Source organism: Notothenia rossii (assembly GCF_949606895.1).
Source record: "Notothenia rossii genome assembly, chromosome: 7".
In the NCBI taxonomy this organism is placed as follows: domain Eukaryota; kingdom Metazoa; phylum Chordata; class Actinopteri; order Perciformes; family Nototheniidae; genus Notothenia; species Notothenia rossii.
In genome coordinates this window covers 3,205,599-3,232,222 of record NC_136905.1, presented here as the reverse complement: position 1 = coordinate 3,232,222, position 26,624 = coordinate 3,205,599, and the positions used below count along the sequence as shown (strand labels likewise).

The window sequence follows — 26,624 nt, the reverse complement described above, 5'->3', positions numbered from 1 at the left end:
ACTACAATATCTGAGTACTTCTACTTTTACTCTAGTACCAGATCTGAGTGCTTCTACTTTTACTCAAGTACAAGATATATATACTTATACCGCCTCCGTTTATAGCCTATGAAAAAAACTATTTGAAAACGAAGGCTAAAGCTAACGTTAGCAGATAGTGACAATGTATGCTAGTTAGCTAGCTCAACGATTCCTTAAAGTCCATGTAATGTCCAATATAAACGTTATTCTGTGTTAATAAATCGCTTCATCACTTTCCACTTTTTCATTTGACATATCAACATCAATGATTCTTTCCATAAATACCCCCCAAATAACATGAAATGTGTGCCACTTTCCCGTGTTATTCCGCTCCGGTAGCAAAAAGCTTGCCAGCCATTAACCCAGCTGTGTGACGTCACACGTGGCAAACACCAGCCTCGTCTGGATTGTTTGTTTTGTATCCTTCCGCTATTTTCGCTCAACATGTGTGTAACCGGACCTCGCTAAACTTTTTTTATCCAACAATTCATGATGGTGAAGCGATGTGTAGTTCAGTTTTGTGGTAATTCAAGCCTGTCAGGTCACAGTGTACACGAATTTCCGAAAAACACGACTGTTAGACGTCAGTGGATCCGTTTTGTCCAGACCAAAAGAGCGAACTTTCATCCGCCGCACGAGAAATCACAAGCTGTGATATGTGGTAGCCATTTCACCCCAAACAGTTTTGAAGGAGCTTTGATGGTGGAATTAGGCTACAAGACAGAAAAAACGCTTAAGTTAGATGCTGTACCCACCATAAACCCTGAAAGACCGGCCGAAACTCCAAAAGCATCAGGCGCAAAGAGAGCCAGATCTGCTGCATGTTCGTCGGCAACGACTGCCAGCAATGTTGACAGTTTCTTCACTTCGTCAGGCAAAAAAAACGAAAACAAGTGAAATATGCCCACATCCTAGAAGGGCTGTTTCCAAATTAGAGGTGGCAAGGGTATGTGTTATTTCATTTATATCAAATTAATATGTTTTGTTTTGTTTTAGACTGAAAACAAATGTAGATCTATGAGAGTTTGGTGTGCTGTATTTGTGGGGCCTATGATAAAAGTGTGATTTAAATTATTCAACCCATTTCTGGGGAAACATACATAAATAGTAAGAATTTGAGTTGTTAAGATGTGTGCCTAAATAAAATAGAATTAGCTTGTGTGCATATGTCTGTCTCATTCAAAGCTAAACGTTTTGAGACCAACATGATTGCTGCAGGATCCATCCCTGAATTTGTTAGGTATTTTTAACTGTTTGTTTTTGGTTCCAGTTGCTGACAGAACAGGATCATGTCTCGAGCAACTCAGTTGTTTATATGGAATCTAATTTGCTAGAAGATCCTGCTGCAGCTTCGGTGACTGAAAGAACATTGCCACATAGATCTGAGGCAAGCACACAGTGCTCAACTCGAACAAGACCTTACTATAGAAGCAAAGGTACAGAAGAAAACAGTTACAAAATATAGATTGGTGAATTGTAGTTATCATGTGTCTCAGTATCACTTTTGACATTCCATGTGTTGGACAATGTTATGGTTACTATCATTTCCAATTTACAGGGACCTCAACAGATCCAGTTATCATGGTTGATGCATGTACACAGTATGAAGAGCAAGAAAGTGCATCTACACCAACAGTGTCAACACAAAAGAAAGGTTGTGCTACACTTGTATTCGACGCTGATCAGACACCCATCAAAGATGACTCTGACTCTGACTACAAGCCTTCGGAGCTGTCGATTGATGAGGCATTACAGGAAAAAGAGGAGGAGATATGTGAAGAAGATAGGTTAGTTGTGTGTGAACATACCATAGTTTAGTTAGAAGGTAATGAAAATAATATAAACAGATTTACATTAATGTACTTGTAACAAAACACATCATTGATAAAGTTTTTTTGCTTCCAGACAAAGGCAAGAAGAACTTTTGCACAAATGCCCCAGGAAATATGCACAAGACAAGAAGTATTTCGTCTTTGAGGCCAATTTGTTGGAGCTGTTCCAGTATTGCCCAATTTGTGCTGGATCAAGTTCTAGCGAGGTTGTTAACAACATTGGCAGTTTAGTGCAGATCAGGCAGAAATGTGGAAACTGTAAATACACAAGAGTAAGGAACAGCCAGCCATTTCTCAATCAACTTCCTGTTGGAAATCTGATCATGTCGGCATCAATTTTGTTGTCAGGAAGTCTACCCTCCAAGACTCTAAGGGTGTTTGACATCATGAAAGTTTGCAGGATTAGCCGCAATACCTACCATCGTCATCAATCATCCTACATCATCCCATCCATAGTCAACACCTGGCAAACAGAACAGACGAGTCTTGTGGAGAGACTCAAAGGCATGGAAGGTGGCATACATCTGACAGGGGATGGTCGTTGTGACAGCCCTGGCCACTCGGCCAAATATGGAGGCTACACGGGGATCGAACAAAGGATCAACAAAGTGCTGGATACCCAACTAGTCCAGGTAAATAGTTAGTGAATTAAGTACATGTAGTAATATTCTTGTACATGGTACAGTACAATTTACCACACTTCTAACTTAATACTAATGAATGCAAGGTATGAAACCACCATACAAATACAGTATAGAACAATGATGACATATTACCAATGTTGTTTATGTCGTTATTCAGAGCAATGAGGTAACCAGCAGCAATGCTTCTGAGCTCGAGGGCTTGAAGAGGTGTCTGACACTCCTGACCGAGACGCATGAGCTGGATGTCGCATCTATGGTAACTGACAGGCACAAATCTATTGCAAAGTACCTGAGAGAAGAGACTCCGCACAACCCCCGCACAGCAGAGCTGAAACATCACTTCGATGCATGGCATATAGCGAAAGGTGTGAATTTGTGTGCTCATTATGGAAGTAGAACTGAATTTATTAGATTATTGTACATTTGTGTTGTATTATATACGTATGCTTCTTTGCTACATGTATGTTGGTAATTAATTGAATCTTTTAATTACAGGACTTGGTAAAAAGATCGATGCCCTCGCCAAAAAGAAGGGTTGTGAAGATGTTGGTTTGTGGAAGAAATCGATCATTCACCATATGTACTATGTCGCAGGGACAGTTCCAGAAGGGCAGGCTGACTTGTTATGGGAAAAGTGGAAGTCTGTTGCTAACCATGTGCAAGACATACATGGGCATGATACCGAGATATACCCCATGTGTGACCATGCCCATTTACTAGGTGACAACAGAAATAAACAATGGCTTAAACCAGGTACATGGAAAATGTTTTTGCACATACTGGAATAATTTAAAGGCAAAATTAAGAGTCAAATTTTGTTGCCAAATCAGAAAGCCACCTACCCAGGCAGCAGTCCTGGTGTTAATCTCTTTCCCTAAAAATGTAAACTATTTATTGCAGGATCTAAGCCAGCTGAGCTGCTGAATGACATCTTAACCAATCCCCATGTACTTAAGGACATCAAGAAGATCTCGAGTACATACCAAACATCATCTCTGGAAGCATTCCATAGTTTAATCATTCGCTTTGCACCGAAGCATACAGGATTCATGTGGCTCTGTCAGCTTGCTAGGTAACTAATGATAATCTGGTACTAAATGGATTTCTTTTAATTGTGTTTTAGGGATACTTTGATTCTATATTTTCTGTAATTGTTCAGTCTACATAAGAAATAATCGTTTTAAATATTTATTTCAGGTACTACTTGGCAGCACTACACTACAACGAAAACAGTGCAAGACTACAGGCTGTGACTCGAGAGGGCCAAGAGCGTTTCACAATCCGTTTCCCAAAGTTCAAAAAGGGTCAACATTCATTACGCAAGGAAAAGACAACAGCAACATATAGTAAGTTTAGATAGGGGACAGATTTTAATATACCAAATTACCAATACAGTAACACATGAGCATTCCGACCCTGCTAAACTATTCTATTATTTTTAGAGTACACAACAAACATTCTTGAAGATCTTCTGCAAGCCTATTCTGACTCGCCACAGGACTTGAGAGAGTCCATCCAAGAAGTCCGTGACCAAGAACCACAACCTTTGGCCTCAGAGATGGACCACCCCGATAAAGATGAGGCAGTGCGTCAGCACAGGTCTCGGTTCATTAACCAGTAACAGTGTTTACTAGACTATCTTTAATCATTGCTTTGAAATAAGATTCCTGCTTTCTTTTGTGGTGTGGTTCTTATCTTGTGTAAACAGTTCCTTTTAATTTTGTACAAAAACTTTTCTTGTATCTATGGGTGATACTTCATAATAGTGTACTTCAAATAAAATTGACAATATCTCTATGCTTATGTACTGTATTAACATAATACCTGGCAGACTGTCAAACTGGTTATTGAATGCTCTGGTGATCAGCCATCAATATTATACATTTTTCTTTTGTTGAAATTGTTTCTACTCACTCATATCACTGATATTATTGCCTAATACATTACATTCTGCTGTTTATGTCTGTGCTTGTTGGTGGGGTGTCGGGACCTACATTTCGTGCAATGCACTTCTACTGAACCAGTAGGCACAGTGTTCCAACATCCAGGTTCTACTTTCTTCTGGTTGATCAGATTAGCATTAAATATATTACTATCATTAGTAGAGAAGCTGAATTAAAGCCCTAAGAATTTAAAAATACTTTTGAGCTGTGAATGTTTCCTGATTGCTATAAACATTGATCATGGGTGCTGGAAGATTGTGCACAAAACTCGGGTCAGAATTAAGGTACTACAGGTGTTATGCCAGCTTGAGCTAAATGTCACCAGAGTACAGTGAACTTGCCTAGTGACTGAAATATATAAAAGTTGAAGTGAAATAAGTAAGGCCAAAAATGAATTACGTCTGAATATCTTTATTATTTTTATCACTTTTAATTATTTGTGGGCTCGCACATATACCAAAATAGACTAATGTACACTGCAATAAAGATCAAATGTTACAAGTGAAAAATTAACAAAAGAACCCTTTTTTATTTATCAAACAGTAAATTAGTACAATCTTACAAACTTGTGATTTGGAAAATGTTATATTTACATGTTTCTTTGGAAAAATAATATTGTAAATGATGTACTTTGTAAATTATTTACATCATGCAAAACCATTTTAACCGGTTCAGCTGCATGACTTATGTCAAATTACAGATTTGGCCATTGAAATCCCTGATAGCGGCCTCCCGGTTCAGGGTAAGTCTTCCGTATCTCGGTTACTGCACATGCAGCGGGACTCTGATTTTTGGGCCGAGTACACCCCAGCACCAACGTACAAACTGTCGATAAGCTGTATATCGATACTTCCTAATGAAAAAAAAGTATACAGATTATAAATATATTTGGAGAAAAATAAAATGTTATGTAGTACTATTATGTAGCAATGGTTACAAATTGGCTTATAACATGATATTTGTATTTTACTTGTACAAAATAAATATGAGGTTGTACATGACTGCTTGACAGAATCATAGACCTCTTATATATTTCCTCACATGTGTAGTTGTTTCTTTTCCCAAGCATACATTGAACTTGCATACACAGAAAAAATAAAAGCCAAGCTGTTTTTGACTGAAAGAGTTTAATGGTATCTTTAAAAGTGTACCATATCTGTAGCGACTAAAAGTATTATATGAAAGCAAAGCTGCAATAGGCAGTTGGGTCAATCAATATGTACTTACTGGTGTAGTGGGCCATCAACTGCTCTGTGTTGTTGTTTGTACTGAAGATACGCTATTTTCAGTGTCCAAACACTGAGACAGCCTTCTCTAAAGCCTGGGTGGCTAATAATGCACCTTGGTTTCTCGTCGGTGTCTTCTATCTGGTTGCAAACTGTCTATTTGTTCCATCACCTGCCAGATCTCTCTGCAGCATACACATTCATCTGCAGTGGGCATGCTTTCACAGCATTGACATGTACACCTGAATATTGTACATAACATTAAAAAAAAACAATATCTGACGGACGTGTGAGGAACAGATGACAAATTAAGATCGACATTTAGTGCAGGTCAAATTAAATAAAACAGAATGTACCATTCGGTATTGCCGACTCGAGTCTCGCCGGCTGCGGAATCCGCTTCTCTTTCACAAGTTTCTGCCTCGTTGTTCGATTGCCGGGAAGGAGGCTCGTACTGATAAGGCAAGATGCCTTGAAGTGAAAGGCTAGCTGGTTCACTCTCTACTTCTGTAACTGAATCCAGATAACCCACCGAATCTGAGCTTGAATGATCGCTGTCGCTGTCTGAAGTTATCGCGTTGCTTGCCATTTGGACTGATTTTATAAAATGTCAATGTTTGCCATGTGTGACGTCACCGCTCTTTCGGGAGTGATCGGTGGCGTACTCGGCAAACTTCGGAACCAACATCGGTTTTTAACGTATATGTCATTTAATTATGACCAAACTTTAAACATTTTTATTTATTTTTATTCTGGTGATATCTAAACTACATGTTAAAAAACACCTGTGTAAGATGCATTACATGGCCTTTAAATAATATTGGGAAAGAAAAACTTTTCAGTGCAAATCACGCTCTGCTGCTCTGACAGGGAGCTCTACTCTGAACACCTGAACGGCCCGTTCTAACAGCTGTTCACCAGCGGTCCAGTCTGTGCCACAGTGACTCCGGACCGCACAGTTAATATTAACGAATGCACCGTAGGTAATGTAGCTGCTGAAGCTAGACCATCATCTCGGAGCAGTAGAGCCTTATTATACATCCATGAAGCTCAGGGCCGACAGGCAGGAAGACTCGAGCACACAGCTCGTACTTCATTATAATATATAAAAAAAGAACACCATGCGTGTCATGATGGCCATGGGCGCGGGAAGGGGGGTGCTGAGGGCGCTGCAGCACCCCATAGCGGCAGGCAGGGGGTGCGGAGCTCCCCTGTCTGAATTATTATTTGACGGTTATTGCTGCTCCCGCCTCCCGCTGTGCATAATCTGTGTAATATGTAGCCAATAAATTCCATGTTGTTGGTAAAATAATATTTTGGCCTGCCCCGAATGCTTTTTCTGTAGCGCCGGACAATTCTACCTCAATAATATAATACATTAACCGTGCTTTACGTGAACCTCATCAAGACACTAGAAAGGACGGCAGGACTGTAATTTCCCGTGTTCAGTGAATGCAACAGAGGCAATACACCAGACCAATCAGAGAGTTGCATGGAAATAAAAGTGTGCTTGTGTCATTCAAGCTCGGCCCTGTGTGTGCGGAAATAGCACATTTAGTGTGAGGGAGAGAGAGAGAGGGAGAGAGAGAGGGAGGGAGAGGGAGAGGGAGAGAGGGAGAGAGAGAGAGAGAGACTCTCTCTCTGAGTGTTTAGATAGTTAACTTTAGTCTAAGTTATCTCAGTGGGTCTCAAACGGTTTGGTCACAAATTATTCAAAAGATTATTTCCGCGGCACACCTTCATATGATCATTATAGTTATAAAAAAAAAAAAGAGAATAAAGGAAAAACAGTTATGAAATACTATATGGCAGTAAAACAAGAATACAGTTTGAAAGGGGAGTGATTTGTAAAATATCCATAAAGAAAAAGAACATCTGCTTACAGTTGTGTTTCATCTGGGTGTTGAGAGATGTATCCATAGATCTCTTAATGTTGCTCTCAAAGTGCACCAGATTGATGCTTTCAACTTCAATATTTAAAAAAAATCTTCCAGGGGGAGCATCCCCCCGGACCCCCCTAGAGCAGGTGAGGCCGCTCCTCACTCGTAAAAAATAGCACTTTACCCCTGCCTATATGCCGTGAGCTGATTATCGAGCCTTCATTGTAACAGTCGCGGGTGTACTCTGTGTTTGCCTGTGGGGAGTGCTTTTGTGCGTAATAGTGTTCACTGGAGTCCAGCACCTCAGCACCCCCACTCAAAATACCTTCCCGCGCCTCTGATGATGGCACATAACAGCTCGCGGCCGCAGATTACTCCGGGTCCCAGAACCCCCCATACCCCAAAAATATTTTTATCGCAGATCTACATGAATCACACAAACGACCTATTTTGGATTCAAAACGGCGAATCTCGCCGAAAGGTGACAAGTTTGCATCCCTGTAAATGCCAAATGTGAAAAATGATTTTACCAAAGTAGATTATTTATTATCGCTGGTAAAACCATGGAGCAGAGCAATAGATCAATTCAACTTCTTTACTGTAATCAACTGTGTTTCTTTATTGTATTCTACAGTGTTTACTTTACTGTACGAATGTTGTTATTAAAGAACAGTTCAGATTATCAGATGATATAAAAGCCGAATCCTCTTCAGGTTACAGTAGAAACAGACTCTTACTTCCTATCTGAGGGTCCAGGTGCATCACTGGTGTCTGGAGGTCCATCTTTAGACTGCTCACTCTTCAGAGACAGACATCTGGAGACTTGAGATGTGTCCTCTTCCTCATCTTTTAAATCACTCATCTTCTCCAGTCTGAGAGGAAAAACCGGTAACACTGCAGACACACAGACACACACATTATAATAACACACTTGTTTCAATCAAAATCATCATTAGGATAAACTTTGGAATCAATACAACAAATCCGTCAGACTTCAGACAGGCTGCTCTCCATTTTGACTGCGTTGTGCTGTTACATGTTATGTTGCTTTGATGACTCACAAACCAGGAAATACAAAAGTTTACAACATTTGAAGATATCACCTTGGACTCCAGGATGTTGATTTTATAGAATACGTATTTTCTGACATACAGTTCAACAGAGTAAACCGTTAATGTGTTAAAAAAAAACTAGCAGAGCCTGGTTTTAACACTCACCGTGTTTTCCTCCTCCTGCTAACAAAGTGTAAAATGGAGTCTGGCAGTCTGAAATTCTTTCACACCCTCACCTGTCTGCAGCTCCTCCCTCTGTTTCATGAACAGCCTCATCACCTGGACAGGTACACATACAGGGATTTTATTTGTATGTTCAGCTGCTCTCAGTTCCAAGTACAAATGTCAGTAAAACAGAAAAAACAAGCACAACAAAGTTATTGAAATAAACATAATAATACCACAGAGTGAAAACATCCCAGTACAAGTAAACATCCTGTATCAAACCCTGTGCAGTAAAATGGTTCATATTTTATATAATGGTTGTGGATTAATATTACTGCTGCGTTAATGTGTATGATGCATTTTATTGCTCTAGATGTTTTTACTTTTAAGATAAGCATTGGCTTGTTTAATCTGCAGCAATGCATCATATTATATAAGATCATCAAAATTGTTTAGCTCTTTCTTCTGAGAACATCTCACAATTATTTCAGAAGAAAATGTATTTTTTTCCAGCTTTTGTCGTTCTGCATTTTCCTGCTGATCCAAGAGGCTTTTAAAAGAATGTACTTAGATTAAGAAGGAGGAGAATTTCCACAGCACATGAAGGAATAGGCTACTTAATTCTTAAATTAATCACAAACATTCAAAGTCCTCTGGAGATAAGTGTTTTTCACTGGACAGGAAAGGAATGAGAAAATGTATGTAAGTAAAAAGAATACAATACTTACCTTTTGAGATGTAGTGTAGTACAATAGTGGGTAGTAACCCTGTCAAATATGTATTAAAGAGAACTGGATACTCCGTTCATTCCTGTGAAAATGTCTCAGTGGCGAATGAAGGCCGAAGTGGAGCGACTGTAGATTCAGAAAGTACCCTTACGCGGGCCCATAGAGCATGCGCAGTTGAGTTTCCCTTAAATCCCCGTCAGTCAGATGAACAGAGAAAATAACTCGATTTTAGAGCATGTTACAGCTTTTAGCCCCTCATGATTTTAATAAGGACTACACAAGTGTTCGTGCCGGGTAGTTTATTTTGCTCAAAAAATAAATTATATGCTGATTTACCGACGTAACTGACGCTGTAATACCGCCGTTTGGCCGCAACGGACATTCCAAATATGGGCTTCAACGGCCGGTGCACATCCGGGGGTTTGAATTTGACAGCAGACAGCCTCTGTTTTAAAAAAGGCTAACGGCTAACCGTTAAACTCCAACAAGAAATACTAGCGGCTCCGAGGTTTCAAAGATGATTCAATTACTAACAAGCACTTTGAGGTCTGGAGAAATACAAAAGCCCGGTCTCAGTAACTCTATTCATTGTAAAATACAACTATTATCAAAGTAACCTGACAAAGAGGCTGCTAATAAACTTTAGCTGAACTAAATAACCATTAACTGACCAACGGTTAAACTTTGACCCGAATAAAATGTTTCAATCAATATTAACACATTTAAAAAAAAGTCAATATTAACACATATATCTCAGAACATATCAATAATTACTCTGAATGTCAATATAATTACTTTCTCTTAAATCGACTTTATAGGTTTATGACTCTCGCTCACCTGAGCACAGCCAGCCCGGTCTGACCAACGATGTATAGGAGGGTCTGACTGTTGCCATAGTGACTGGCTTTTATAGCTGCACCGTTGCCATGGACTTTTTGGCTAACCTATTAAACAGTGGTGGATCAAGTACTGTACTTAATCTCTATTAATGCACCTTTACTTTACTTGGGTATTCACCTTTACGCAGCTTTATACTCCACTACTTCTCAGAGATTCATATTGTACTTTTTATTCCATTATATTTTAGCTTTTGAGTGTAAAAAGTATGTAGTTTACTTTTCTCAAATAAATCAGGCCAGAGAATATTTAACTTGTTGATGAAAACAACCACAGTTCAGCTAAACTGAAAATATATACACAAGTCACAACCACAATTAAAACATATATCTATTTTAAATCTTAAATCTCTAAATACAATTTAATAACGTTTCTACTCCTTTGATTCAATAAAGTGATTTGTCAGCATTTTATTGTTTTTTGTTTATTCTACAAAAATATTTATTTGGGAATAAATTAATCACGTGTTGTGTTTTAAAACATGTTTTATCCTATCGTAGTGTTTACAAAATGAATGAATGCCACAATCCATATCTCTAAAGGCTGTTTTTCTTTTTTCATACTATATTCTGAAGCTTTTAACAGAGGGTTGTAAAAAGTTATACATATTCACCTGTATTGTCTCTCATTAAGCTTGTATAAAACACCTGGTCAAAAACGGTTAGTAGCAGTAAGTCAAATATAAAATACTTGAATTATGTAATAACATTCGTCTTCAAGGATTTATTTATTGAACAAAGTGTGTGAGGTGTTTCCTGCAGGAGGAGGAGGAAGAGGAAGAGGAGGGGGAGGAGCAGCACTGATGTCAGTAGGACTTCTTCCAGGAGCGGAGGTACAGCTGTATGGGGAGGAGGGGGTTTCTCTTCTTCAGACTCGGGTGGAAAACATCAAAATCTGCCCTCCGCACTCTCTGCAGGTAGTCCTCCAACACCACCTGCAGCACACAACACCACAGAAGAAGACATTGCTTGAGAGTGAATTGGGTTTGCATCAAATGGAGTGGTGCAGGGATGTCAGGTTTTAAATCCATTCAGAGGTAAAAGTCTTTCATTCATTTCCAAAATACTTCACTTTGGTTTGACTGTTTCTCCGCCAAGTGGAGGGAACCCAAAACACAGTCTGGAGCTTTTTGATCTATCATTTTGCATAAACTCAGAGATGTTGCTCTGTGTTTTGAGACTCACCGTCTGCAGGAAGGCCAGATTTGCGGCTTCTGGGACGTTGTGGCTAAACGAACGCGCCTGGAGGAAAAATAAAAAACACAAAGAGGGTTTTATTGTTCGCTGTACACCAAATCACGCTGTCTGTAATTTTGTCTCTCCAATGTTATGTATTTTTGTACTGTGTGAATTGTTATAATTTATTTACATTTCTTGGTGATGTGAAGTCATGTGACCGTGCTCTAGTTCCTTTATAGCCCAACATTAGCCACCTTTAGCTTAGCGGTGGTGACGTGAAGTCATGTGACCGTGCTGTAGTTCCTTTATAGCCCAACATTAGCCTCCTTTAGCTTAGCGGTGGTGACGTGAAGTCATGTGACCGTGCTGTAGTTCCTTTATAGCCCAACATTAGCTTTTTACTTCAGAAATCATAAAGTGTTAATTTGTGGAGATTATCCCGCTGAACTAAACGTGTTAGAATCATAAACGTTTGTTTGACACAGAGATTATCACCTGAAATAAATCACATGGAGGAATCCCATTGAGCCAGGAGATGCTGCCTTCAGGGTCAGGCTACAAAAATATGGCATCCCTGCTCCGCTCTATATCCATGTAAAATATTCCACAGCCGGTTGGTGGTTGAAGATGTGATGTTTTTCATATACAAACAGTAACATTTGTGTAGGCGTGTGTAACTGAATTCTTCCTTCTGACTGGGGTTATTTATCCCCTCTACGTTCTCCTGTGAATTCTCCTATGTTTGAAACTGAAAACACAGAGGGTGGTACGTACGTGTTGTAGATGTACGTGAGCCTGACTGGCGATGTCGTACGCGACGTCGCGCATATTTTGCTCTCGGCTGCCGCGGATAAAGTCCTCCTGAGAAGCTCCGTGCTGCAGAAACACAGATGAAATAAAGTTTACAAGGGTGGTTGTAGGTCAAATTAAAAATGGACGAATAAATATGAAGCGGGATGAGGGAGGTCATCTGAAGGTTTTAGATTAAAGACAAAGAAGACAAATGCACGAGATGCATATATTTCTGAGTCACAAAGTGAAGCGTAAGTCTCTTCACATAACACCAATGTTTTTTTAATATTCATAAATAAGGTAACAACAGATACAATCCCTAATCTATGATCTCTTTATAATCTCAGAGATTATTCGTTTTATTCTCCTACATTTCTGACTTTTTTTAATTTGCCATTTAAATGCCAAAGAATATTCACGTTTTTTAGGATGTTGGAAAGCTTAGCTTAGCGGTGGTGACGTGAAGTCATGTGACCGTGCTGTAGTTCCTGTATAGCCCAACATTAGCCACCTTTAGCTTAGCGGTGGTGACGTGAAGTCATGTGACCGTGCTGTAGTTCCTTTATAGCCCAACATTAGCCTCCTTTAGCTTAGCGGTGGTGACGTGAAGTCATGTGACCGTGCTGTAGTTCATTTATAGCCCAACATTAGCCTCCTTTAGCTTAGCGGTGGTGACGTGAAGTCATGTGACCGTGCTGTAGTTTCTTTATAGCCCAACATTAGCCACCTTTAGCTTAGCGGTGGTGACGTGAAGTCATGTGACCGTGCTGTACAGTGTACTCTAACAGTGTTTGGCATCACGTTGACTCACCAGCATGCAGATGTCCATGGGGAGGTAGACTTTCCTCCGGCCGCTGTGATAAGGAGTCGCTCTCAAACACGTCACGATTCCCTGAGCTTTCCCGATGTGACTTGCTGCGTGGTCTGCATGGACGTTTGTCACCCCTGGGAAACAAACAAACAGGTGTGTCTCCCTTTCTCTTCATAACCATAAAAGAGTATCACTCAATCGAGGGGTGCAGGAATGAGTCGTAAAACCTGGAAATTAGCATTTCATCACTTCCTGTCCAGGTTCTCTGAATGTGTTATTGAAATAAGGTCTGAGGTCAACACAAGCTGAAGGGATTTGTATTCAGTAAATACCCCACTGGTGAATTTAAAAACGGCGGTTGCTAACAAGTGTGGAAATGGAAAATCCCATTGGATTGAGGGAAGCAGGGAGATGCTTACTTCTGTGTGATCATACACACATCTGTCCCCCCTGCACCTCTCTATTGTCCCTTACAGTAAAGATGGCAGCAAAGAAGACAAAAAAACCGGTATTTATTCATCTTGCATTGTGAATAACATTAGGGGATAATAACAAATCAGGTATGGAAGTAATCTGCAGATGCTCCGGTTCAAGATGAGACCAAGCTTTTCTCTGGATGTCAGTTTTTGAGCCATGATAAAAGGACAAAACGTACTAAATAGTATGGTAGCATGTGTACCGCAATGCACAGGTAATGCATCACCTGTCCTTACCTAAGCACTCCAGTAGCAAGTATATTAAAGAGGACTGCGTGTTCTCTGAGTATGTCTCCAGCTCCTGCAGGGTCCTGTAGGCTCGGTCATCCAGGTCCTTCTCCTGCTCGAACACAGTTTAAATCGTTGTCAAACACTAAAGGGTGACTGGTTCTTCAGTTATTGATATGACACAAGGTCAAGGGACACATACATCCGATAACCATCAGATAAAAACTAAAAATATAATGAGAGTCCCACAAACTAGACTGTATATGATGTTTCTTTTTAGGACTACCAATGTGTTCCTCTTACTACAGTATGTTCTATGCACCATTTAAACCAACGCAAATTCCTTGTATGTGTAACCTAATTGGCAATAAACCAGCTGTTCTGGTTAGTACCCGTCCCCTTGTGTGTTATGAAGGTTTGTCTGCATGTAAACGGTCTGCAGAGTCACAAACCCTCAAAGTACACCCTGTAGGGAGTAAAACTCTAACACAGAGAAGACCTGTGTATGCTGCCCCAGAACGCCTCGTTGGACATTTCTCTTTTTCCATTGTTTGCTTCTTGGGTATAGTGACGTATTTCGGGTATAGTGACGTAACTTAACGGCTCCGCAGATTGGTCCAATCCGCGGAGCCGTTACGTTTTGACCAATCCGCGGACTTCCTCACACACACTCTGCGGGACGTTGCCAGGCTCGCTGCTGCGAGGAGCGGGACACTGTGAGCTGGCTCACTGGTGTGGGGTCGGCGAGACAGCGAGACACTGCAGAACTCAGCCTGGGCACACACACAGACTCCCAGCCAGGCTGCGGGTGTGTGTGTGTGTTTCGGGCTGGGTTTCGCTGTCTCACAGACGGCCACTGGGCTCACAGGGAGGGGGGGGGGGAGGGGGGGCAGGAGCTCCAACAAGCCGTGTAGGACAGAGAGTGAATACACATACTATACAGAGATGCTGTATGAGAAACCAATGTGAGTTTGGAACATTGAACAATATACATTTATTTTAGTAGACCTCAACAATGGAATTATGATCAGTAGAAATGGCCATGACACGGGACCTTTAATGGAACAGTTGAGATTTAAGAGAAAGAAGACGCTTCCCGTTGTATCGCTGTAAATGTTGTTTTTACATCAAAGGAGTAAAATAAAGGAAATAATCTGGTTCAGAGAAATATAGCATTTTTCTGATCAAATAGTCTGTTATCGATATCGCAACTGTGTAGTCGAGTTGAGTTTTGCTGCTTTACAAAAGCATTTGAAGAAATGATCCTCAGTATTGTGAATATAATGAAAAAGTGGGTTAATGCAGTTAAAAGAACGGTCAAGTAAAGAACAGTCAAGTAAAGAACAGTCAAGCAGCCTCTAAGACCGGGAGAGGACACTTAAACAGAAACGTACTCTCTCTGTGATGATCCTCAGCAGCCATCTCTTCGTCAGGCAGTGTTTCCTCACAGCCTGCAAAACATGTTCAAAATCATTTGAAATGGTGCCATTCTTATTATTCTTAGTTCACTTTCTTCCTCATGTGGCCCTGGTGCTGTTGATTTAAAGAGGCATTCAACTGGGACATGTCTCCATGCTTTAATGTTCAAAAAGCTCTTCTTCTCATACTGCAGCACCTCTTTTCACCCTCTGTCTGAAACCAGAGCCCAGTCTGCTCTGATTGGTTAGCTGGCCGGCTCTGTTGTGATTGGTCAACCGCTTGAAGATGTCCCGCCCCTTGGCCTAAAATTACAATTCTGAGAAAAATACTTAAAATTCTGAAAACACAAATCGAGTTCTGAGAAAAAAACAAGATACAGAATGTTGACTTTTCTTTATTTTGTTTAAATTTTCTTAGAATTCTGACTTTTATTCAGAATTTAGATTTTTCTCAGAATTTTGTGCGTCAGACATACATGTTTTCACAAGTGGCCCAAATGCTCTTCTGTATACATTCTGAGTTCTTGGAGATTTTTTTATTTTTAGACAAAAAACGTTTCAAATACAGTGAGGCAAAAAAGTATTTAGTCAGCCACCAATTGTGCAAGTTCTCCCACTTAAAAAGATGAGAGAGGCCTGTAATGTTCATCCTAGGTAAACCTCAACTATGAGAGACAAAATGAGAAAAAAAAAAATCCAGAAAATCACATCGTCTGATTTTTAAAGAATTTATTTGCAAATTATTTGGTCAATAACAAAAGTTCATCTCAATACTTTGTTATATACCCTTTGTTGGCAATGACAGAGGTCAAACGTTTTCTGTAAGTCTTCACAAGGTTTTCACTGTTGCTGGTATTTTGGCCCATTCCTCCATGCAGATCTCCTCTAGAGCAGTGATGTTTTGGGGCTGTCGCTAGGCAACACAGACTTTCAACTCCCTCCAAAGATTTTCTATGGGGTTGAGATCTGGAGACTGGCTAGGCCACTCCAGGACCTTGAGATGCTTCTTACGAAGCCACTCCTTCGTTGCCCGGGCGGTGTGTTTGGGATCATTGTCATGCTGAAAGACCCAGCCACGTTTCATCTTCAATGCCCTTGCTGATGGAAGGAGGTTGTCACTCAAAATCTCACGATACATGGCCCCATTCATTCTTTCCTTTACACGGATCAGTGGTCCTGGTCCCTTTGCAGAAAAACAGCCCCAAAGCATGATGTTCCCCCCCCCCATGTTTCACAGTAGGTGTTCTTTGGATGCAACTCAGCATTCTTTCTCCTCCAAACACGTCTAGTTGAGTTTTTACCAAAAGTTCTATTTTGGTTTCATCTGACCATATGACATTCTCCCAATCCTCTTCTGGATCATCTAAATGCTCTCTAGCAAACTTCAGACGGGCCTGGACATGTCCTGGCTTAAGCAGGGGGACACGTCTGGCACTGCAGGATTTGAGTCCCTGGCGACGTTGTGTGTTACTGATGGTAGCCTTTGTTACTTTGGTCCCAGCTCTCTGCAGGTCATTGACTAGGTCCCCCCGTGTGGTTCTGGGATTCTTGCTCACCGTTCTTGTTTCTCATTTTGACCCCACGGGGTGAGGTCTTGCGTGGAGCCCCAGATCGAGGGAGATTATCAGTGGTCTTGTATGTCTTCCATTTTCTAATAATTGCTCCCACAGTTGATTTCTTCACACCAAGCTGCTTACCTATTGCAGATTCAGTCTTCCCGGCCTGGTGCAGGTCTACAATTTAGTTTCTGGAGTCCTTTGACAGCTCTTTGGTCTTGGCCATAGTGGAGTTTGGAGTGTGACTGTTTGAGGTTGTGGACAGGTGTCTTTTATACTGATAACGAGTTCAAACAGGTTCCATTAATACAGTTAACAAGTGGAGGACAGAGGAGGCTCTTAAAGAAGAAGTTACTGGTCTGTGAGAGCCAGAAATCTTGTTTGTTTGTAGGTGACCAAATACTTATTTTCCACCATGATTTGCAAATAAATTCATTAAAAATCCTACAATGTGATTTCCTGGATTCTTTCCCCCCATTCTGTCTCTCATAGTTGAAGTATACCTAGGATGAAAATTACAGGCCTCTCATCTTTTTAAGTGGGAGAACTTGCACAATTGGTGGCTGACTAAATACTTTTTTGCCCCACTGTATCTCAAGAAAGAAAGTTGATTTAAAAGGGGCCCTATTCTGCTCATTAGTGATTTCCTGCCCGTTAGTTTAAGATTACAATACAAATTCTGAAAAGAGTAAACATTTTTGAAAAAAGCAAAAATTCTGAAAAAACAGTTAATTGGGAGAAAAAAAGTCACAATCCTGAGAAAAGTCAAAATTCTGAGAAAAAAGACAACATTTTGAGGAAAAAGTCAACATTTTAGAGGAAAAACTCAAAATTCAGAGGAAATCAATGAATTCAATAGAAAAAGTGATAATTCTTAGTAAAGTCAAAATTCTGAAAAAAGTGAACATTTGAAAGCATTTCTCAGAAAAAAAAAAAAATCCGCAAAAAGAAACATTTTTTGAGGAAAAATTTGGAGGACAAAGTAAAACTTTTGAAAAAAATATAAAATCAGGGGGAAAAGTCCAGTCAAATTCTTTGTAAAGTAAAAATTCTGAAAAAATATTTAAATAATGATACAAAAGTCAAAAGTAAATTATTATTTTTAAAAAAGTAAAAATTCGTAAATAAGTAAAAATTCCTAGAAAAATAAAAATGTTGGGGAAAACAAATCTAAACATTTAAAAATATTCTAGAAAATTCTGAGAAAAGTCAAGAATAAAAATAGAATGTACTTAGTTGCTGCCAGCGTGGCAGATCCGAACCTCTTCTGTCCCTCAAGGTAATAAAGCAGAACATATACAGGACTGTCTCAGAAAATTAGAATATTGTGATAAAGTTCTTTATTTTCTGTAATGCAATTAAAAAAACAAAAATGTCATACATTCTGGATTCATTGCAAATCAACTGAAATATTGCAAGCCTTTTATTATTTTAATATTGCTGATTATGGCATACAGCTTAAGAAAACTCAAAAATCCTATCTCAAAAAATTAGAATAGTTCCTCAGACCAAGTAAAAAAAAAAGATTTATAACAGCAAAACACAATCAAACATTTGAAAATGTCCATTAATGCACTCAGTACTTGGTTGGGAATCCTTTTGCACGGATTACTGCATCAATGCGGCGTGGCATGGAGGCAATCAGCCTGTGGCATTGCTGAGGTGTTATGGATGCCCAGGATGCTTCAATAGCGGCCTTTAGCTCATTAGCATTGTTGGGTCTGGTGTCTTTCAGCTTCTTCTTCACAATACCCCACATATTCTCTATGGGGTTCAGGTCAGGGGAATTTGCAGGCCAATCGAGGACAGTAATGCCATGGTCAGTACACCAGTTACTGGTGGTTTTGGCACTGTGGGCAGGTGCCAGATCATGCTGGAAAATGAATTCCTCATCTCCATAGAGCTTTTCAGCAGACGGAAGCATGTAGTGCTCTAAAATCTCTTGGTACACAGCTGCATTTACTCTGGGCTTGATGAAACACAGTGGACCAACACCAGCAGCTGACATGGCTCCCCAAACCATCGCTGACTGTGGGAACTTCACACTGGATTTCAAGCAACTTGGATTTTGCTCCTCTCCAGCCTTTCTCCAGACTCTGGCGCCTTGACTTCCAAATGAAATACAAAACTTGCTTTCGTCTGAAAAGAGGACTTTGGACCACTGTGCAACTGTCCAGTGCTTCTTTTCCTTAGCCCAAGTCAGACGCCTCTTCCGTTGTCTTGAGTTCAGAAGTGGCTTGACCATGGGAATACGGCTATTGTAGCCCATTTCCCGGACACGTCTGTGAACAGTGACTTTTGATACCTGGACTCCAGCTTCAGTCCACTGTCTTTGAAGCTCCCCCAAATTCTGGAAGCGACTCTTCTTCACAATGCTGTTAAGGCTGCGGTCATCTCTCTTGGTTGTGCAGCGTTTCCTGCCACATTTCCCCCTTCCAACAGACTTTTTGTGGATGTGCTTTGAAACTGCACTCTGTGAACAGCTTGCTCTTTGACACATTTCTTTTTGTGTCTTACCCTCCTGATGGAGGGTGTCAATGACGGTCCTCTGGACAGCAGTCAGATCAGCAGTCTTCCCCATACTTGTGATTTAGTTTACTGAACCAAGCTGAGTGTTTTTCAAGGCTCAGGAAACCCTTGCAGGTGTTTCGAGTTAATTAGACGATTCAAGTGATTCGTTGAACACCCTACTAGTATACTTTTTCATGATATTCTAATATTTAGAGATAGGATATTTGAGTTTTCTTAAGCTGTATGCCATAATCAGCAATATTAAAATAATAAAAGGCTTGCAATATTTCAGTTGATTTGTAATGAATCCAGAATGTATGACATTTTTGTTTTTTTAATTGCATTACAGAAAATAAAGAACTTTATCACAATATTCTAATTTTCTGAGACAGTCCTGTATATCTCAGGTTATATATTTACCCTCCACAGCTCTGCACTGACGGGCTGGTTCGGGGGATCGTCTCGGTAGATTTCCTCGATCGCCGTCTTCCAGAAATGCATCCGCATAAGCCCAATGGAATTCTGGGAAACGGAGTCCTTCACCTGGTGGAGGAAAACACAGAACCTCCATCTTAAACGAGCTTATTGAGCAGGACTGGGATCAGCAGCAGTAACCTGGAGCGCTATCTGAGTATTTCCACTTGAAGCTACGTTGTACTTCTACTCCACTACAACTCAGATGGAAATATTGTACTTTATACTCAACTACATTTATATGACAGATCCAGATATTGATACGAAATGTGAATCAACTAATAAATGATGATATTAATTTAGAATAAGCAGAAAATAAAGTAATAACTTAGCTCCACCTTTACCAGACACACAATAAGTTTTATTGAAGTGAAACATTTTGATGCAGGTTTTTTTACTTGTAACATGACATTTCTACTCTGGTATTTCTACGTGTACTTAAGTAGAAGATCTAAGTACTTCTCCCACCCCTGGTAACAAGTAGTAATACATATATAAGTGCAGTATTGCCCGTATTGTCAGTAGTTTATGCTGTAATACGAGCAGTCTTGTTGTTAGTAACAAATATATTGTCAGTAGCAGTGGTAGCATATAGAGAGGTGAAGTCCCTCCCTTTCCGGGGGAGCTCCATGGGATCTTATTTCGGAAAAAGCGTGTGTTGAAGTGAATGGAGAGAGAAAGATTATATTTCGATCCCGTTTGAATTGTGCCACGAATTACACAGATGATGTTTCTCAATTTAAAAGATAATTTTGCGAGTCAACAAAATAAAAATGTGTCGTAAAACTGTGAAGTAACACTTTGTTTTGTGTGAAACCTCTCAATGAACTACATCTCCCGCCTCGCACCCAGACGGCCGTCACGTTGGCACATTTCACTTCTTTCTTTCAGAACGAGGCGAAAAGTATTAAAAGAGGTGAAAATCACTCCAAGTCTGGGCATGTTGAGAGCTGTACATACACACAAGGGGAGTTAGTCGGTTCATTAGAGCCAGCATGCGGGACCGGCTTCACAAGGTGTCGGTGAGTAACACGAGTGTAATGTGTCACGTTAATGACATCACTTACGCGACTCTGGGATTTGTAGTCTTTCTAGTTGCGTATTTTTCATAGTCTTATATTTCAACAGTTTTACGACAAACTGTGACTTTTTTGACATGGAAATGATTTTTTAAGATCGACAAACATCATATGTGTAATTCATGGCACAATTCAAACGGGATCGAAAGATAATCTTTCTCTCTCCATTGACTTCAATACATACTTTTTCCGAAATAAGGTCCCATGGGGCGGAAGTAGAAGGGCGGGAGTTCGCCTCTCTATAGAGTAATATCTGCAGTATTGTCAGTAGCAGTAGTATACACAGTAATAAGAGCAGTATTCTCAGTGGTAATCAGTGGTTCCCAACCGGGGGTATGGGGACTCCTAGGGGTTATTTAGGGTATTGCAGGGGGTACGTAGAAAGATTAGGGATTGCAATTTATGTTCACACAAAAAGTCAGTTTTAGATAAATACCCATAAGCCTGGTGACCCGCCTTCAGATCTATGAAAGCTCAAGTGTCTCATTGAAAGCTCTTCACAAAAGATGCTGACACTGCTAGAAGTGAGACTTAATGTGATTTATTTCCCTCACAATAAGTGAACATTTCAAGTTTAAACTCATTGGTTTTAAAGATCCCCTATTAAACTGTTTTTCATCAACATATTATAGGTCTCAGATATATCCAGAACCTGTCTCTGATTGGCTGAAACACCAAACAGATCATTGCAGCATTACCCATAATCCCCTCTGTTTCACAAAGTGGCCAAAATCTGATCAGCTCATTTTCAGACAGGTTTTTATAGAAATGGATCAAAAAGAGAGAGAATCTTTGTTCCTGAAACTTTCAGAGTCTCTTTCCACAGAGGGGACACATGTTGATGTAGAAAAGACATGAAGAAGAGGGGACACATGTTGATGTAGAAGAGACATGGAGAAGAGGGGACACATGCTGATGTAGAAGAGACATGAAGGAGAGGGGACACATGTTGATGTAGAAGAGACATAAAGAAGAGGGGACACATGTTGATGTAGAAGAGACATGAAGAAGAGGGGACACATGTTGATGTAGAAGAGACATGAAGAAGAGGGGACACATGTTGATGTAGAAGAGACATGAAGAAGAGGGGACACATGTTGATGTAGAAGAGACATGAAGAAGAGGGGACACATGTTGATGTAGAAGAGACATGGAGAAGAGGGGACACATGTTGATGTAGAAGAGACATGAAGAAGAGGGGACACATGTTGATGTAGAAGAGACATGAAGAAGAGGGGACACATGTTGATGTAGAAGAGACATGGAGAAGAGGGGACACATGTTGATGTAGAAGAGACATGAGGAAGAGGGGACACATGTTGATGTAGAAGAGACATGAAGAAGAGGGGACACATGTTGATGTAGAAGAGACATGAAGAAGAGGGGACACATGTTGATGTAGAAGAGACATGGAGAAGAGGGGACACATGTTGATGTAGAAGAGACATGAAGAAGAGGGGACACATGTTGATGTAGAAGAGACATGAAGAAGAGGGGACACATGTTGATGTCGTACTATCAGCAGTACTGATCTGAGTACTGTCTCCTGTAGGAATACCTGCCTGAGCCAGCTCCACATTGAAGGCTCTCAGAGCCAGAGAGGAGCGCCGCGCCTCCACCGGGAGCAGCAGCGAGGAAACAAAGCCATCATAGTCCCTGGACCTGAGAGAGGAGAGAGAAAGAGAGAAAGAGAGAAAGAGAGAAAAAGAGGAAAAAGAGAGAGAGAGAAAAGGGGAAAAAAAGGAGAGAAGATCTCAGACCAGTCCTTCAGCATCAAAATATAGTGAAAGTAGCGACAGTAAAAGTAGTCATTGTGCAGATTGGTCCATTTCAGAATAATAGATATGATATGTTTTATAATGATTGATCATGAAAGTGTTCTCAAAGCTGGTAAAGGTGCAGCTAGTTTGAATGACTTTGTATACTGCAGGGTAGCTGGTGGATTTACTCCAGGTGGAACTAAAGTCTGATTTAACACTTGATTAGATTTCACATCATTCATCCAGATCTGAGAAGTAACTAAAGGGATTAAATACATGTAGTGGAGGAAAAGTACACAGTAGCATGGAAACATGGAAATACTCAAATAAAGTACAAGTACCTCAAAATGGTACTTAAGACTTAGTACAGTTAGTTAGTGTTTTCAGACCCATTTGTGTTGTTTGTATAACTGTTAGCTTTAGCTGTGTTGTTAGCATTAGCTGCTGTCATCAGACCCACCTCACCAGGTCCAGGCAGAACTTCTCGTTGACCCGAGCCGCTTTGTGATTGCTGTTCTCGGCTCTGTTGAGACAAACACTGCTGGCTGAGATGTGTCTGTGAACAGCGAGAAAAAGCGACGTTCTCCTGCTCAATAATCCATGTTTGAAACTGATTCCTGCTGCCATGTTTCCCCTTCAACTTTCACCCGTGTGTCACGTTCAAAACATTCCGTCCGCACACAAGCCGCCGCTACTACAAGTTCCGTGACAACCCGTGACGTCATCGGGTCAATAAATATACATTTTGGGATGTGTATCGGCCGAAATCATAAAGAAATACAACAGAAAATCAACTCAAAATGAAACGGCTGCTGAGGCACCAGTTAGTGAATCTCATCTGAATGATCCAAGTCCAGGCAGAGTTGTTTTGGTCCATTTTTTTCCATGATCCAATGTCATAACACTAAAGTACAATGAATACGTATGTATTACTCTCCTGAAGCCTTTCCTGTGGCTTTCCTTTTGTCACCCTGGTAAAAACCCACGTGCCAAACAGCTGTGATAATCCCACCACCGACACAAATCCCCCAGTAACCAAAACTGCCTTCAAAATAAATAATAGTGGGTAGTGGTGATCTAATCATTGGAAAGTGAGGTGGGCTGAAGATTGTGAAGGTTGTGAGTTCAAATCCCTCCTGGAAAACCACCACAAGTGTGCCCTGGAGTTAGGTAATTAGCCATTAGATACTCCAGGGAGAATTTCCCTGTAATTGGTAATTGTAAGTCGCTTTGGATAAAAGCTAAATGAAATGTAATATAATAATAGAAATCAATGTGTAGCTCAAACAGGATGCCTTCAATTTGAAAAAAAATACAGAATTTGAAACCTGTTTATCCTGTTTTAAACTATTAGATAATTATAAGAAAAGGACAGGGTGTGGAACTGAAACCTGGCGAAGTTAAGTTTTGAGACTGTGTGTGTAGACAGTGTTGGAGCAAGCAGTCAGATCCTTTACTCGAGTAAAAGTACTAATGCTACACTGTAAAAATGCTACAAGTGATGAACAGTCAGGTTCCTGTTTATACATTCAACTTCCTATAATTCAGCAATAATATTACGTTGAACCTAATATATTTTATTCAAACTTAATATTATTGCTTTCAACTTACCTAATACAGCTATGTGTAATTTGTTGACATAATACAGTGAATTAAAGTCAACGGCTTTTTCAGTGACTCAGTTTCTTACATGTAAATATTCTTGTGTAAATATTGTCTTTATTTTTTATTTGCTGCAATTGTCTTTAAAATAGCTTTTATAATAGCTTATAAAGCTAGGCTGTGGCTCAGTGGGTAGTGTGCTGTACTTTGAATCAGAGGATAGCAAGTTTGAGTCCCACTGCAGTCAGCATGTCGTTGTGTCCCTGAGACACTTCACCCCAAATTGCTCCTGTGGGGATTGTCCACAGTATTGAGTATGGAAGTCGCTTTGGATGAAAGCATCAAACAAATGACATGTAGTAGGATTTACATACAAATCTACATATTTTTCTCTCTGTGTCTTTGCTTGCACCATTTATACCAAAGCAAATTCCTCCTATGTGTACTTGTTAAACCTACTCTGATATATTCTTGAATAAAGGGAAGAGAAAAAAAGCTTTTACTTTAGTACAAGATCTACTTCTTCCACCTCTGTTTAAATACATTCATGTTTCTAAATTGCTAGATATTCCTTCCACCTGTAATGTCCCTGCCTGTCCCTGATGAGGAATGTGGAATCCGGAGATGTTGAACCAGTTCATCGGGACATGACAGGTCTTCACGGTGTGTTTAAATGCAGGCGTTTAAACACGTTTGTGTGTGTCTGTGGTTTATACACAGAATCCCAAATAGATGGCAACCAGCTGGCGCCAGCGCTGGCTCCTGGTGGTGCTGACGGGTCTCCGGGGTTGGCAGCTGGGAGTCACAGAGGCACGGTGAGATGTTAGCTACTTTCATTTACTTTAATATAAGTTACGGTGCCTCGAACATCATTTGTTTTGCTCTAAGGAATACTTGCACTAATGTCACATTCATGTTTCAGTTGATTGTGTTTTTTGTTTTAAATATATGTATTACCTACTTATTACTACTCATTACTTAGATGGATACCCCGTTTATCTAGGCCCTTTTTGTATCTTGTTTTATTTATGGGACCCAGCCCATTGAAAATGTCCACTGTAGTGGACATTTTGTTAACATGCATCTCCTTTGACTCTTTTGAGTTACTCTATCAATCCCTGATGTACTGTACAGAGGACATCCTGGTCTTTCCAGTGATATGTCATTGGTTAAAATTGCATGCTGGGAAGTTCCTCTTTCTTTTCATCCAAAATGACTGGCATACCAAAAACAAAACGTTATTGAAGAAGGAGGAGAAGTCAAATATTGTTGAATAATTGTAATTATAATTGTAATTTTTACCATGAAAATCATTATGTTCTTGTTTATTAACATGTGAGGAACTACATAATTTGTTCTGAAAGCAATTAAAAAATTCAAGTTTTCAAATAACAGCCCTTTTATAAATGTCCATCCTAGTGGACGTCAGGACCGTCTTCATGGACTTTATGACTCAATATTGTTGCAGGAGACGGAACTGAAGCAGACATTTTCTGTACCAGACAGTTCAGGGAGATTCAGATGTTGAGCTCTCAGATGATGAGAGAGATGAGGATTTCACACCTGGGATAGAAGAGGGTCAAGAGGAAGGGGGGGAAAGATGCAGGAGGCTCCATGAGCACACAGATGCAGACAGAGAGACAGATAGGGACAAGCTGGAAACACATGGCGCTCTGTGGGCCAAGAGTAGCACATGTCTTGTTGTTTTTATTTGAAGTGGAGTCATGAAAAATTAGAGTTGCCTCAGGCAGCTTTGTTTCTATGAGCAGGTCAAATGGAGACCACATCCATACAACTAGTCAAGATGACCCTACAGCCCGTGCCGACTGGAGTCAATGAGGTACTTTTCCCACTACATTGACTACAAAGTCTTTGAAGATCTGGAAAGATTCACCAAAAACCAAACTAGTTTTTTAGTGACCAAATAAACAGCAAAGTTCAGATCAATGACTTATTCATGTTTTAAATAAAGCTGAATGTATTATTGTATTAATATCACTCTATAACCATCATACGTTATCTAGTCTATCTGTTCATTTTGGCTGTCTTTTCAAACTAATATGGTCTCGACGTCCTCTACAGTGGACATACTGTAACATTTTAAAATAAAATAAAATAAAAAAAGTCTAAATTGCAAGATGTTTTTTTAACCCTAAATAAGTAGGAAATCACCAAAAAAAGGAAATTGGAAGACACTTTTTTTCCTCGGGTCCCAGGAGGATACGTCAAACTGTGGGACTGCGAGAAACGGTATTTCGAATTTTCGAACACACGTGGAATTCTTGACAATAAAGTTGACTTTGACCTAGACTTTGAAAATGCGAGCATAATTATATTTTTAAAAGTTTTTG

At 40.1% G+C, this 26,624-nt stretch overlaps 4 protein-coding genes across 4 annotated transcripts in view; 2 read left to right on the top strand and 2 right to left on the bottom strand.

Annotated features, from left to right (window-relative positions):
• LOC307047691 (NACHT, LRR and PYD domains-containing protein 12-like) overlaps positions 1 to 10,942 on the bottom strand; it is a 57,718-nt gene extending 46,776 nt beyond the window's left edge. Inside the window, exons 1-2 of the mRNA XM_079694807.1 lie at positions 8,764 to 10,942; positions 8,284 to 8,440 (exon numbers count right to left, since the gene is read on the bottom strand). Of these exons, the coding sequence (XP_079550933.1) occupies positions 8,284 to 8,408 (125 nt within the window). The 5' untranslated portion in view covers positions 8,409 to 8,440; positions 8,764 to 10,942. The remainder of the gene's footprint in view (positions 1 to 8,283; positions 8,441 to 8,763) is intronic.
• Positions 1 to 26,624, top strand: part of LOC307012830 (uncharacterized protein) — a 271,685-nt gene that overhangs the window by 10,163 nt on the left and 234,898 nt on the right. The window lies entirely within an intron of this gene.
• ndufaf6 (NADH:ubiquinone oxidoreductase complex assembly factor 6) lies at positions 11,097 to 23,352 on the bottom strand. Its single transcript, XM_079640008.1, has 9 exons — positions 23,132 to 23,352; positions 22,474 to 22,573; positions 19,779 to 19,901; positions 15,268 to 15,324; positions 13,883 to 13,985; positions 13,170 to 13,303; positions 12,341 to 12,442; positions 11,573 to 11,629; positions 11,097 to 11,322 (listed from the first exon to the last, which is right to left on the bottom strand). The coding sequence occupies exons 1-9, from the start codon at positions 23,296 to 23,298 to the stop codon at positions 11,194 to 11,196; spliced, it is 972 nt and encodes a 323-aa protein (XP_079496134.1). The 5' UTR covers positions 23,299 to 23,352; the 3' UTR covers positions 11,097 to 11,193.
• The window catches only part of LOC307013496 (N-acetylglucosamine-1-phosphodiester alpha-N-acetylglucosaminidase-like), a 12,643-nt gene continuing 11,002 nt past the window's right edge, over positions 24,984 to 26,624 (top strand). The window contains exon 1 of the mRNA XM_079640896.1: positions 24,984 to 25,088. Coding sequence (XP_079497022.1) covers positions 25,006 to 25,088 — 83 coding nt within the window. The 5' untranslated portion in view covers positions 24,984 to 25,005. The remainder of the gene's footprint in view (positions 25,089 to 26,624) is intronic.